We start from the raw sequence: 14,969 nt of genomic DNA, 5'->3' as shown, positions 1-14,969 counted from the left end.
TGTCTTCACGAGAGGGGGCTTCTTAGTCTTGAAGGTACCCTAGAGACGTGCAGCTCTTTCTCTTGGATAGGATTCGTCACCTTTCTTTTACCTGGGGAGTATTTGGCAAACAGAGGTTCTGCCAAAGTCCTCCCCCTGGACCACACCTGCAAAGAGCATTTTTAATGCCTTCACCACTTCCTCTCCCCAGACTTGTCCATTTAAAGACTTACTTGAAAGAGATACAGCTTGAATGAGGGAACATAAAAGCCTGGAGAGAAAGCGTGGCTCTCTCCCCTCTCAGTTCAGCCACTGCGACCACACCTAAGTGTCCTGTGAGGAGCCAGGAAGCACCTGCGGCCTAAAGCTTTTCCCTGCTGTGAATCCTCTGGTGTTGTACCAGCGACCGCTTATTTGCACACCTTCGGCCGCACTCGGCACAGTGGTGGGGTCGGTCCCCCAAGTGGGTCCTCTGGTGCTTGGTGAGATGGGAGGAGTCCACAAACTGCTTCCCGCACTGAGGACACGCGTAAGGCTTCTCCCCTGAGTGGATCCTCCGATGCACAGTCAAGTGTCCGCGCTGGCCAAAGCGCTTCCCACACTCGGTACAGCGGTGTCTTTTCTCGCCCGTGTGTGTCCTCTGGTGCACGGCCAGTGCCGAGGGCCATCGGAATCCTTTCCCACACTGGGCGCACAAGTAAGCGCTGTCCCTGCTGGCTGGCCCAGTGTGGTTCTGAAGGACCTCAGCTTCCACAAACCGTTCCCCATACTCTTCTTGTGGAAACGGCTCCTCGGTTCGGCATGGGATTGCCTTGTGTGCTGCTAAGGCAGAGAATCCAAATGTTATTCCACAGCTCTCGGTTCCCAATGATAAAAAAAAGAACGGGACAAATTGATACCAGCTTACAACACTTTCTGGCTGAGATCCAGGAGATAACAATACAGGGGTTGCAGTATCAAAAACTAAAAATGACAAAAATACTGCAATTGTGCATACATATGTTCATTTCTCTATAATCCTATAAGCATACAAAATTACGACATTCAGCATAACATTAATTTCATGTCTTTACAGATCATAACAAATGATGAAATGATGGACGAAACTCTCCGGAATATCTTCCGTTTCGTGAGCCGCCTTCTTACATCAATCAACCTGTTACATACATTTTACAGTCATTATTTCATCAAGGAATAAACCAAGCCTCAATTTTAAAATGTTGCCACCACTTCATACATACGATCAGTTGTCTTCTTCACTTCATAGACACTTCATAAGAATTCAATGATTTTCTACAATAAATTTTTACAATTTTCTCATTACATGTTTACCAATAAATCTTTTACAGCAATTACTGTGATTATGTCTTGTTTACTAATATAAATGAATAATTTTCTACAATATTTTTTGGTTCTTACCACAGAAGGGAAACCTTCCTTTTCCTCACTCTCAAATTGTAATCACGGGCTGTACAACCTTACCCCAATTACCTTCCTTTGTGTTTTTAAATCTCCCTCTTAAAGGTCTAGATTACCGTAAAACTTATTCCCCCATCCCCATTTCAATTAATACAATCACCAAAGGAAACTTATAAAGTTAAAATCCTATGCACTTAACTTATTGCATGGTCAATCCACAATCAGAGAATCTCCCCTGTCTGCTCTTATGGTCCATTAACATCCGAGAATCACCCGATGTTCTCTAAGTATTTACAAAAGGCATGTTAATTCTAGTGCAGCATTCAAGACAGCTGGTGCGCAGGTGTTAAGCCAATGGATACAATACGCCTCCCTCGGTCATAGGAGCTTCTGTGTGTCAATAATCTGATACAATTTAGGGCGGACTACCTCAAGAGTAACACACTTGAAATCTTCAGACTTATGGATCTGTTCTATGCAGTGTGGTACAAGGTGGGAGGCAGACAGGGGAGATTCTCTGATTGTGCATGGAACGTGATGAAAGTTTATAATCAAATAGGGTATAGGATTTTAACTTTATAAGTTTCCTTTGGTGATTGTATTAATTGAAATGGGGATGGGAATAAGATTTATGGTAATCTAAGAGGGAGATTTAAAAACACAAAGGAAGGTAATTGGGGTAAGGTTGTACAGCTCGTGATTACAATTTGAGAGTGAGGAAAAGGAAGGTTTCCCTTCTGTGGTAAGAACCAAAAAATATTGTAGAAAATTATTCATTTATATTAGTAAACAAGACATAATCACAGTAATTGCTGTAAAAGATTTATTGGTAAACATGTAATGAGAAAATTGTAAAAATTTATTGTAGAAAATCATTGAATTCTTATGAAGTGTCTATGAAGTGAAGAAGACAACTGATCGTATGTATGAAGTGGTGGCAACATTTTAAAATTGAGGCTTGGTTTATTCCTTGATGAAATAATGACTGTAAACTGTATGTAACAGGTTGATTGATGTAAGAAGGCGGCTCACGAAACGGAAGATATTCCGGAGAGTTCCATCCATCATTTCATCATTTGTTATGATCTGTAAAGACATGAAATTAATGTTATGCTGAATGTCGTAATTTTGTATGCTTATAGGATTATAGAGAAATGAACATATGTATGCACAATTGCAGTATTTTTGTCATTCTTATTTTGAGATCCAGGAGAGCCACTGCTAGTCAGTACTGAGGCAAATGGACCACTGGTCTGACTCGCTATAAGGCAAGTCTGTGTGCTCTATATCAAAACTATTGATAATAATACTGGCTTCCCTTACAGGATTGTCATATATTTTATAGCAAAATTATATTGCCTTATGTTTTTTGACAGACTGCACTTTTAAAAGCTTAGAAGTGCTGTGTAAACAGATAGACTGTGAAGGGTTAATTCTTCGCTGAGCCAAAGAGCCTTGAGTGACAGGCTGTTCCAAGAGATCTGATTGGTTAGCATCAGCTGAGCAGCGAAAGACTTTAGAGCTGAACGCTGAGGAGAAGAATTCAGTCTGATTTCAACCTCAACTGAGGAGCAGTTTAACACAGACGGAGAACGGGGAGAAAGTGGGCAAGGAAGTTTGGGAAGTAGGTGAAGACTCCCATTCGGGCCAAGGAAAGGAGATAGATCTCCTAGAGAGAGAAGAAAATTCCCTACCCAGTTAAACAGGGAGTTAACTCTGAAAAGTGCAGAGATCCCTAATCTGGTGTGGTTAGAAACTGCCTTTAGAAACCTTAAGAATCAGTTAGAAACTCAAGACAAGTGCTGGTATTTTAAGAGAAGGGGTCTGGGTATTGGAAAGAGTGTCAGAGAATACTCAACGTGTACTGGAGTGTTTGAAGAAAACACTGGAACGAAAGCCTCTCAACATAAAGATTTAAGTCACTGTGAAAAGCTTAAGAAACTCTCATGAGCCTGAAACATAAGAACTAAATCTGCCCATGTACTGGTTTTACCTCAGAAATTTCGACCCCTGATTTCACCTGACCTTTCCCCTTTATGTTAAATAAAATATTTTGTTATTTTTGAATTTCAAAACGCATTGAGTGCCATTTAAGTTGCTCAAGTTAAAGGGCGATCCCACTCCTTCCCTCAGGTTCCTGGGCTGAGCCAGCAGTAAAATATCATACTGAGACAGGGTGGGACAGCCAGAGTTCTTCAGGAAAGAAGAAAACAGACCATGAGGGCTGCTGAGTCAGAAAGGGAAAGAAAAGAGGAGGGAACATCTTGCTTCTGAGGGAGGGAAGTGGATGGGGCCATCACAGTTTTAGCAACAGAATGCATTGAAGCATTCTGAACACTTGGAAGCGCTATACCCAGCATGGTGTTGTGGTTAAAGTGCTGGACTAGGATATGGGACACCCAGGACTGAATCCCCCCATGTGAAGTTTGCTAGATGACTTTTGGCCACACTCGGCCTAACCTACCTCACAGGGTTGTTGTTGTGGGAATAAAATGGATGAGGGGTGAACAAGAACATAAGAAGAGCCTAACTGGATCAGACCTGCGGTCCAGAATCCTGTCTCACACCATGGCTGACCAGTTCCTCTGGAGGGCCAACAATGGTATAGAGGCCAAGGCTTTCTGGTTCCTCTGCCTCCTGGCACTGGTATTCAGAGGTTTAGTGCCTCTGAATGTGAATGTTTCATTTAGTCACCATGGCTACTGGCCACCGATAGATCTATCCCTCCATTAATCTGTCTATTATGTAAGTTGCCTTCTGTTCACCACTGAGAAAAGCAGGATATAAATACCTAAATAAATAAATGCTATGGATGATCAGTCTGGCCCATTGCTTTATAAATGGGAGCACTCCAGTACTGTACAGAGGCAGTACATAACTTTCAATGAGCTATTTAAGAAGCTATTTTTTAAACTCAACACCAACTTGTTAGGTCTTACTGTGTTTAGTGGATTTTACTGTTTTTATTGCTGATTTATGTATGTATTACCGTACACCGCCCTGAGCCATTTTTCAGGGAAAAGCGGTCTAAAAATGGAACCTAATAAATAAAATAAATAAAATGTTCAGGAATTATTGCAGGGAAAAGGGGAGAGCAGCATTGGCTTGCTCACTACGAGCCAGCTTTTCCACTGATCAAAACTGTGGAAGGGTCCCGCTTTGACTACCAGAAAAAGTCGATGATGGGGTTTATGGGACCTCCAATTACAATAGCCACTTGGGATGAGGGCTGCAGTAGTGAGAAGAACTACTGGGTAAAATTGAGATGAAAAGCTGGATGGATCCAAGCCCATTAGCTGAGACAGAATGAAAAATGCGGTTGGTTCCCACCCCATTGGCTGAGACTGAGTGGAAAGCTGTCTAGATCCATCCCCGTGTATTTTTCGAAGTGTTACATAAGAATTCCACCATCACCTGGATGGTCCAGGCTAGTCCTGTCTCGTCAGATCTCGGAACTTAAGCAGACTCAGCCCTAGTTGGTACTTGTCCGGGGTTGCTACGTATAGACAGGCAATGGCAAACCACCTCTCTTTATCTCTTGCCTTGAAAACCCTACAGGGTTGCCTTAAATCAGTTGGTACTTGACAGCCCTTTGCACAGACACACATGAAAATTCCAGCAGTATTTTGGGAGAATTAAATTCTAACCTATTTTTTTTAAAAAGGAACTTAGTCAAATGGGTGTTTTTTTTACTAAGTAACTGTGTAAAAAGTTTTAATATATATTTTACTTATTTAAAAAATAGCAATAATTCCTATGCAACAAAGCTATCTCTAGGAGGGGCTGTGGCTCCAGCACTAGAGCCTATACTCTGTAGGAAGATGGTCGAAGGTTGAATCCCTTGCAGCAATTACATGGACCGATGCCCTCACTTGCTGGCATAAGGTAGGTGCCCCCCCCCCTTTCAGAACACGTGAACAAGTGTATATAGCTTGACAGTGGCTAGATCAGAAAGTAGAATACTACTGTGCTAAAAATGTCCCATACTCTGGACATCTCTAGTTCCAGCTCCTGCCAACCTAGCAGTTTGAAAGCAAGAAATTGCAAGTAGATAAATAGGTACTACTTTGGTGGGAAGGTAACAGCGTTCCGTGTGCCTTGGTGTTTAGTCATGCCGGCCACATGACCACGGAAACGTCTTCGGACAGCGCTGGCTCTTCGGCTTGGAAACGGAGATGAGCACCGCAACCCTAGAGTCGGATTCGACTGGCTTTCGAGCAAGGGAACCTTTACCTTTTTACTCTGGACGGGGCTGGGCTTTACTTGTAAACATCTTAAGTGAGAGTCCAGATTCCCATGAGGTTAAGATTAGAAGCAGTTCAGTAGCCCACTTACCTGCCCTCGTGGATGGGCCTCGCTTCCCGGACCCACCACAACCCCTTTCATCCGCAGATGAGTCCCACGTCACCTCTGTGTCTGAAGAACCTGTGTCAGAAAAGGAGCTCAGTGAGGCTGAAACCCAAAACGGCTGCAGAAAGTGAGAAACCATGTTGGAAGGGTGCGTGGATTCAGTCATTACGGGTAAATCAGCTGCTGTTTTCTATGTTATTTTTGTTACATTTTGGATTGGCTAATAAAAATACGGCTGCCTGAATAGCCCATGCTAGCCTGAGCCTGTCAGAGCTCAGAAGCTAAGTAGGGTCGGCCCTGGTTAGTACTTGGGTGGGAGACCACCAAGGAAGACGAGGATTGCAGTGCAGAGGCAGGCAATGGCAAATCACTTCTGTTAGTCTCTTGCCTTGAAAACCCCATGAGAGGCCAGCATAAGATCAGAAATGACAAGCCAGCATGGTGCAGTGGTTAGAGTGTCAGACTAAGATCTGGGAGACCCGGGTTTGAATCCTCACCTTGCTGTGGAAGCTTGCTGAGTGACCCCGGGCCAGTCACTCTTTCTCAACCTAACCTACCTCGCAGGGTGGTTGCTTTAGGGGAGCGGCCGTGGCTTAATGACAGAGCATCTGCTTGGCATGCAGAAGGACCCAGGTTCAATCCTGCCTGGCATCTTTAACCTGATCTTTACTGGAGTGTTGTGAAAGACCTCAGCCTGAGAGTCTAGAGAGCCACTGCCAGTCTGGGTGGTCAATACTGTCCTTGATGGACCAGTGGTCCAGTTCAGTATAAGGGAGCTCCATGTGTGTATTCAGATTGCATCCAGGTCCCTCCAGGTTCCTGCCCGTATTCCTAAAATCTTCAGATGGAGTTCTGGTACTTTAATCCTGGCACCTACCATGGCTTCAGCCCTGTTCCGATCCTGACTGTCAGGAAACAGAGCTCTGATCAGGCTTATCCCAAGATGTATGATACAGCTGTTTCCTGTGCCAATGGAACAACAGCTGGCACAAGCACACCCATAAATAATTACATAGACACCCTATGGCTTTTTAACACTGATCTCTGCGCACAGGGAGAACCCAGGGGCTGCCAAAGTGCTGAGCTGCCCCTCCAAAATGCTGTTTACAAGACAAAGAATAGTAAAATTAGAATCAGTAGATCTTGATGAAGGCCTACACAGTTACTTACGCATTAAGAAATTGACTAAAAAGATCATAACACAAGAAAGAAGTCACATAATCGGAGACGGACTTTTGAGAATATGGTTTACACATCGGAATTTATTGAGCCGCTCAGACTCTTTGCTTATGTCCCCAATAGAAGCTTGTTATGATTTTTTAACATATGGCATGATAATAAACACTCAGGGGAAAATCAAGTCTTGGAAAGATATTAAAGACGAAGGTGTAAACGTTCAATGGCTGTTGTATTATCAATTAGTCTCAAGACTAAAGGAAATCATGAATACTGGTGGAGTTCTAAGAGATGTGACTGAATTTGAGCAGCTGACTACAAAACAAAAACAGCATTTACTACGATGAATATATAAGATTTTACTCCAGCTAGCAATAGAAGATGAACAAGTGAAAAAATGTATGATTAAGTGGATGCAAAACCTTAAAGAACAGATATTTATGCAACAATGGGAATGACTGTGGGAAAAAGATATCAAATTTACAGTCAGCCAGACACTAAGAGAAAATTGGTACAAAATGTTTTTCAGATGGTATATAACTCCAAAAGACATTGAGAAAGCGCATAAAAACTACAAGGAAAATGCTGGAAATGTCAAGACATTTAGAATGGACATTTATCCGGGTTAGAATGGATAAAAGGAAGTCCTTCTTCACCCAAAGAGTGATTAACACATGGAATTCACTGCCACAGGAAGTGGTGGCGGCTACAAGCATGGATGACTTCAAAAGGGAATTAGATAAGCATATGGAACAGAGGTCCATCAGTGGCTATTAGCCATAAGGTATAGATAGGGACTCTGGGGCAAGTGATGCTCTGTCTTCTTGGTGCTTGGGGGGGTCAACAGTGGGAGGGCTTCAAATGTCCTGGCCCCACTGGTGGACCTCCTGATGGCACCTGGTATTTTTGGCCACTGTGTGACAGAGTGTTGGACTGGATGGGCCTTTGGCATGATCCAACATTGGCGTCTCTTATGTTCTTATGACATAGGTGGAACTTTTCTTTCATATGTGGTGGACTTGTAAAAATGCAGAATATATTAAAGTTTAAATCCCCAATGGAAACCAATTCTGTTTCTGCCTAACAAATTACCAAAAAAATTAGAAGAGCTATTTAAATATGGTGACAGTGGCTAGAACTATTTATGCAGCAAAATGGAAGCTAGATTGGACAAAGCAGCCAATGAACCCAGCCAGTGTCTTCCGAGTGGCAGTTTTTTCGGCCTAACACTAAAGGAGTGCATTTTAGAACTTTGGCACCCAAAACTCTTTTATTATAAGGGAGAGATGCTAGCAGGCGACAAACATAAAGTGACAAAATATCATACACAAATATACAATAATGAAATAGAAGTAGAAATAAAATCTGTTCCAAATGTAATATCTTGAATATGAATGAGATCTCTATAGGAGACATATAAGAAGACTTTCTTTTGCACCATGATATACTACGTATCTATTAAAGGTTCTAATGAATATGTGGAAGTGGCGAAAATATTTTAGGTTGAACACTCAGTAATGATAAAACCAGTGCTGTAGTCAAAATAGATTAGTTATGAAGTTTGAAACTTAAAACTTAAATGATGAATACAACTGTACCGCGACAGAAAGAAGAATTATTGTATTTTATAGATAATACCTTAAAACTTATAATGAACGGGATGAAAGGGAAAACATTCTCTGTCCTATACATTATGAACTACGTATTGACTTTGACAAATGGAATTATGTTGTATAACCCTTTTTTCCCCCTTTTCTGCACCCCCACTGTTTTTCTAAAATAATTTTTAAAAAACAACCAAAATGCTATCTGCTTCTAGCTCTGGAGATTCCTAGAGCTCGGAAGCTGGAGGGGGGAGGGATGCATAGAGGAGGAGGAAAGATAAGCAGAGAAAGGATGAAACTTACAGTGCTGGCTCTCCTCCAGCTTCTTTGTCAGCTCCTAGATAACGGTACTACTCCCAGCCCACCCAGCTCCCAAACAAATGGCCCACAGGGAGGCATGCTGTGTTAAGTTGCAATGCGTTCTCTAACCAAGGCCACATAACAAGAAAAGGCAACAAGTGGAAGGCTTGTTCACCCCTTTCTCTCCCAGAAAAAAACTACAGGACATTAGAACAGCCTGCTGGATCAGACCAGCTCTCCTTCTTTGGAGGTTTTCAAACAGAGGCTAGATGGCCATCTGGCAGCAATGCTGATTCTGTGAACTTAGGCAGGTCATGAGAGGGAGGAAGGGCAGGAAGGGTTGCCTCAGTGCTTCGTTCTTGTGGCCCTTTCGTACACGCCTAGGGAAATGCTGGTCGCCACTTTGGGGTCAGGAAGCAATTTTTCTCCCGGCCAGTTTGGCTGGAGATCCTGGAGGTTTTTTGTCATCTTCTGGGTGTGGAACAACGGTCACTGGGGCGGTGGAGGGGGAGGTATTTGTGAATTTCCTGCATTGTGCAGGGGGTTGACTACATGACCCTGGAAGTCCCTTCCAACTCTCTGATTCTATGAGTGGCCCATCTAGTCCGGCATCCTGTTTCACAGAGTGGTGTGTGGCTTAGCTTCTGCTTCACTTTGGACATGTCACATAACCAGTTTCTAGAACTGTAAATGCACAGGTTCAGACATCTCTCAATGCTACACATCTGTCACAGGAATATCTCAATATTATGCTTAGCATTCAAAAGTCTCATATTTTGTACTTGAGAAAATGCAGTTTCTCTCTGGAGACACATCACCTACTGGGTGCTGATAGGTAACCCCTACCCCATATAACTCTGTGGCCCTAGTTAGGGAAACTCGTGTGATTAGCACCAATTGTAAGCCGCTCTGAGACCCTCTGTGAAAAAGAGGATTCGAGCGGGATATAAAGTTGAAGGTTAAAAGTACTTGAGAAAATGCAGTTCCTCTCTGGAGACACATCACCTACTGCTCCTGCAATTGCCAAACTGGACAGCATTGTGGTCCCCCTATTGGTTAGTGCCTGGGAAGTCATTTGCTCTTAGCGCCTGTTCCACTGTGCAGCTATTTGTTCTTTAAAGATCTTATGTTCTCATTGAATATGTAACTCCTTGCTTTGAACTCCAGGCACTCAAGTACTTATCTCGTAGGGTTGAAAAAGAAATTGAAGACTAAGGAAGCTTTAGAGTCACCCATGTCTCTTCTGACATAAAGCCACAATAGGACATAGACTTCCCATGTAGAAGCCCCCCGTTTCTAACCCTGACATCTCATCTTAAAGAACTTAAATAGCTTAAATAGCTGCCTGCAGTTTTGGAGAGCCAGTACCACCAGGAGTAGGATAGCTAGACCCTTATATATTTCCTGTACCTAAAATCCATCTACCAGTAAAATATTTCCTGTACCTAAAATCCATCTACCAGTAAAATAGCTGGCCTCTGTGCAGATGATGAAATCAGCATAATGGGGCCACCCACAGAAAAGGTAGGGCTCTCTACTTACTCTGCAGACACATAGAAAAATATGACCAAGGCTGCGGTCACACAGAGCATTAGGCACGCTAGAGGGACGGAGGATAGGTGGATTTTCCAGGGAAGATCTCACCGCCACATCTGGGAAGCGTCGAGCTCCCGTGGCGAACCCGAGGCTTCCCGCAAGGACGGGCGTCTGATCGCGTTTCCAGTGGTAGTTCCAGTACCCGCCCATGTCCCCCCTGAAAAAGGTGTTTTTTTCCCCAAAGTCTCCACGGATGCGCACAAGCAGCCAAGGGAGCATGCGCACGTTTGAGGTTTTTTTAAAAAACCAACCCCGTTTGCCCCGCGCCCCACGTCTTTGCTGCGCCGCAGGACTGTGGAGTGATCGGCACCTCCCCCCTACCACGGGGCCGCGCTCGGTAGGTCTGCTCGAGCAACTGCACGGTTTTTAGCCCCGGGGCTAACAGCCACATTCCCCCCCCCCCGCATTTTCCTGCCCGTGTGACCGGGACCCAAGTAAATTAACCAAAAGAATGACAAATTTTAAAGCACAGCTTGATGAGAACTGACTATGCTCCAGAAGGCATGTCATGCAGAAAACAGGTAAGAGTAAGTTAAGGAGGGGGAGTAAAGGGGGGAGGGTCACTTTGCTTAAGCCCCTCGCTCAGCTCCGGAAGAGAAGACTGGGTGTGTGAGGAAGGATTTCCAAATTGTCCTCCCTGAAATTTCTTATGGACTCCTCCTCTTATCCAGGGGTGGGACGCTGTGCTCGTGCCTGATCACATGGCTTGCAGGAGTATCGGGCTATGAGCTGAATGCAACTCTTGGCCTTTAGATCACCTAGAAAGGCCTTGAATCACAAACACTGGGGGAAAGAAGCACCCCAGCCTGAGGACATTTCTAGAAACAGAAGAGCCTCACACACTTACCCAATGAGCTGGCATCCCCACCGTCTGCCCGTCTGACCTCCCTGCAGAGGAGCCTCTGCCCACTGTCTGCTGGAACCAGCTCAGCCTTGGGGGGATTCACAGTGACGTCCTTCTCTGGCCCTGAGACCTAAAATTGCAAGGAAGGTCCTGTTCAGAGCAGAAGAGCAGGGCTGGTAGAAGGAAGCATCCGAATGAAAAAGGGGAGGCAGATTGTGAGAGGGAGGAGCAGGAAGGGTTTACATCAGTGTTTGGTTCTTATGGCCCTGTCGTACATGCCCAGGGAAATGCTGATTGCCACTTTGGGGTCAGGAAGCAATTTTTCTCCAGGCCACTTCGGCTTTGGCTGGAGATCCTGGAGGGGTTTTATCATCTTCTGGGCGTGGAACAGTGGTCACTGGGGGTGTGGAGAGGGAGGTATTTGTAAATTTCCTGCATTGTGCAGGGGTTTGACTAAATGACCCCGGAGGTCCCTTCCAACTCTATGATTCTAGGATGCAGTAAGCGGCTTTGGTGTCCTCAGAAAAAGCAGGGTATGAATAAATAACAGTTCAGACCAAAACCCCTGGAACAGCTGTAGGAGCCCTGAGGCCTACTGGGTTTGGATATGATCCTGAAAGTTAGCATAGGTTTTCTTTGGGTGTCCATGATTGCACTCTAGAGGGTTTGCTTTTGAGATTATTAGGATGTGTGTATGGTGGCTCGTGCCCAACAAAATGCCAGTGGAAGGCATACCAGTTCCTCCCATGTTGAATAATTTGGGGAACAAGCCTACAGTGGCCTACTCAAAAGTAACTGTCATGTTATTCAGTGGAGCTGACTCCCAGGAAAGTGTCATTAGGACTACAAGGCTGTCAGATTCTTAAAAAAAATTATTTTCATAATTTATTTGGTTTCTGATAGACACAGGGAGGGGCTGTAAAGAACACTGAGTCCCCCTTCCTCTCACCTTTACAATCTGGGCATCTGAGACTCTTCCAGGCACTCTCTACATGCTCTTATGCCTGTCCTCTTTACCATTAGGGTTGGCAGGTCCTCCCAGGGCCACCAGTGGGAGATTAAGGTAGGGTTACCAGATCCAGGTTGCAAAACTCCTGGAGATTTGGGGATGGAGCCTGAGGAGGACAGGGACCTCGGTAGGGCACAATGCCATAAAGTCCACCCTCCAACGCATCCATTTCCTCCAGGAGAACTGATCTCTCTAGTCTGAAGGTGAGCTGTAATTCCAGGGGGTCCCTAGGTCCCACCTGGAGGCTGGCATCCCTATTTACTGTGGGGGTCCAGAAACATGTTCATTAAACAAGCTGAAAACTAAATCCTTCAGGATATTAAATGCTTTCATCCATGGAATTGTCACATTCAAGAAGCCCTGACAGCGGTCTGAATTGTCTGGGCTGATTTAGGAGGTGCTAGTAAAGACTGCCTTTACCAGAATATGGGGTTGGATTCACCAGATGTTGGCCTCTCCCCTCATATGATTATCCATGCAATAACCATAAGGAATGGCTCCGCATCCTTTCTCAGTTCCTCTGTTTCAACTCAGGGTCAAAAATGATGCCGGGGTTACATGACTGGTTCTCCAGACTTCACTGGTTCTCCATTTGGCCTTAAAAGCAGCCATATGTGTGTGAGTCCATGGTACTGGGGAACTCACACCCCATGCTTCCAGCATTAAAAGGGGTTGCTTGAAGCCCTAATAAGGAAAAGGACACTGAGAGCTAATGCGGTGTCACGGTTAGAGTGTCAGACTAGGATCTGCGAGATCCAGATTCAGATCTCCACTCTGCTATGGAAGCTTGCAGGGTGACCTTGGACCAGTCACACTGTAACGATTCCTTGTTTGTGTGTGTGTGTGTCTCTTTAAAAGTTTGGCTGCATGGCTGTGGTAGGTAGACTAGAGTGGTTGAGAGATGCAAGTGTGGTATGATTGGTGGTTGACAGAGAGGGGGAGGGGTTTTGGAAGTGAATCTGGGTGGAGGTTTTGTGTGTCAGTCAGGAGTTGCAGTTACAAGTTGACAGTTGAGTTAGACAAGCAGTTCTGTGTGGAAGCAGTTATAAACTGACAGCTGAGGTGGTTCAGTGAAACAGAGAAACAGAAGGAAAGCTGAGTGTATAGGAAAAAGTAAATTAAAGTTTAATTGAAGACAAGTTATAGGAAAGGCTGTATGTCCTGATAAACTGGAGAGAAACAGTGAACATATATGACCTGGAGTTAAACAAGTGTTACAAAGTTACCTGAAAGATCCCTGTCAGTGAGGGATAAGATTGTGTTATACCAAAGCAATTGTTCATCATCTATACATTACTAGTTACATTGTACAACCCTCTTATTTAGTAGTTATTTCAATAAATCTTCTTTCATCCAAGTTTATACCAGCTCTGAATGAAATACTTCCCAGGACCACATAGATCCCTGTAAGCCTTGAACTCGGTCTACCAAATTAAAAAGAGCAACAGTAAAAGCATAAAGGTTTGGAAATCCTTAAAATTTCCTGGTGGCAGCTGTATATACCCAGTAAAACAAAATAAAGAACACTTTTAAAGTGAAACCAGACCTCCAGAATAAGGTCGTCACACACACGCTCTCAGCCTAACCTAGCTCACAGGGTTCTTGTGAGCATAAAACAGGGAATGATGTGAGCCACACTAGGTCCCCCTTGGGGACAAAGGTGGGGTAAACTGGTTCAAAATAAATAAATAATTGTATTGCACCTGATCATTTTCTTTCCTAGTGGAGCTAGGGGGCAGTGCAAATGGGAAGAGTTAAACCCCCCCCCCAATCTGTGGCCTCGGTCTACCTCATCTCCCCACCCCCTCCCAAGCTATTCATGAAGATCAAATTACGCATCTGGTGTTCATGTTGTGGACTGGCAATCACAAGTATAGTTTCACAGGCTATAAGACCCTTAAGACTAACAGGAAAGAGGGCGATCCTCACCTGAAGCTCCTGTCTCTCAGCCTCCTGCTGCCTGGCCAGAAGATTCTCAGCCAGGGCTACGGCCTGGACACAGGTCTGGGGGATTCGTTCCCACACTTGGCTCTGGATTTCCTGGGGCAAGATGGTGAGGAACTGCTCCAGGATCAGCAACTCCAGGATCTGCTCTTTGGTCCGGCTCTCTGGACTCAACCAGTGCCGGCAAAGGTCCCGGAGCCTCCTGTATGCATCCCGCGGCCCCCTCGCCTCCTGGTACCGGAAATGTCGGAAGTGTTGCCTCCGCTTCTCTGTCACCAAGGGTTCCCTCTTCAAGATGGCAGCCTTCACTTTCCCATAATCCTGCCTGTCGCTAGCACCCAAGTTGAGGTAGGCCTCTAGGGCCTCCCCACTCAGGGCTGGCAAGAGTCGGGCTACCAGTTCTCCCTGGGACCACTGACAGGCATACGCTACATGTTCAAAGGAGGCCAAAAGAGCAGGCATGTCACCCCAGGGTTCGAGTTCCAACAGCCGTGCCTCCCCCCATCTAGAGTAAAGAGGCTGCTCCATCTCTTGGCTTGGGATTTCCCAGCCCTGGACCCTCAATACCTCTGGCTCCTCCTTCACCAACGAAGATGCTTTCCAGTTCAACAATTCGCCGGCATGAAGGACACGAGTGGCTTGACCTGCTTTCTGTGGGGCCTCTCTCCTTTTGAGACCTGCTAGTGCGTGCTCTTCCAGTTGGATTCCTTGCTGCCCCAAAGGCACTTGGAAGAAGGCCCCCAGATCG

General features: G+C 45.0%; 1 protein-coding gene across 1 annotated transcript; it reads right to left on the bottom strand.

The window, feature by feature from the left end:
* Positions 1 to 340: 340 nt before the first annotated feature.
* LOC107105460 (zinc finger and SCAN domain-containing protein 2-like) lies at positions 341 to 5,914 on the bottom strand. The gene is made up of 2 exons (XM_015405431.1): positions 5,734 to 5,914; positions 341 to 798 (listed from the first exon to the last, which is right to left on the bottom strand). The coding sequence occupies exons 1-2, from the start codon at positions 5,912 to 5,914 to the stop codon at positions 341 to 343; spliced, it is 639 nt and encodes a 212-aa protein (XP_015260917.1).
* Between the last annotated feature and the right edge of the window lie 9,055 nt (positions 5,915 to 14,969).

The sequence above is a fragment of the Gekko japonicus genome, unplaced genomic scaffold (assembly GCF_001447785.1).
Source record: "Gekko japonicus isolate JY-2015 unplaced genomic scaffold, Gekko_japonicus_V1.1 scaffold1560, whole genome shotgun sequence".
Classification (NCBI taxonomy): domain Eukaryota; kingdom Metazoa; phylum Chordata; class Lepidosauria; order Squamata; family Gekkonidae; genus Gekko; species Gekko japonicus.
Note: the sequence above shows the minus strand (reverse complement) of the source record. Positions and strands in the feature narration are given on the sequence as shown.

Coding starts and splice junctions, on each gene's coding strand:
- LOC107105460 (XM_015405431.1), bottom strand. CDS start 5,914: ATGACTGAATCCACGCACCCTTCCAACATGGTTTCTCACTTTCTGCAG. Junction 799..5,733: donor AGGCCCATCCACGAGGGCAG/GTAAGTGGGCTA, acceptor CTGCCTTAGCAG/CACACAAGGCAATCCCATGC.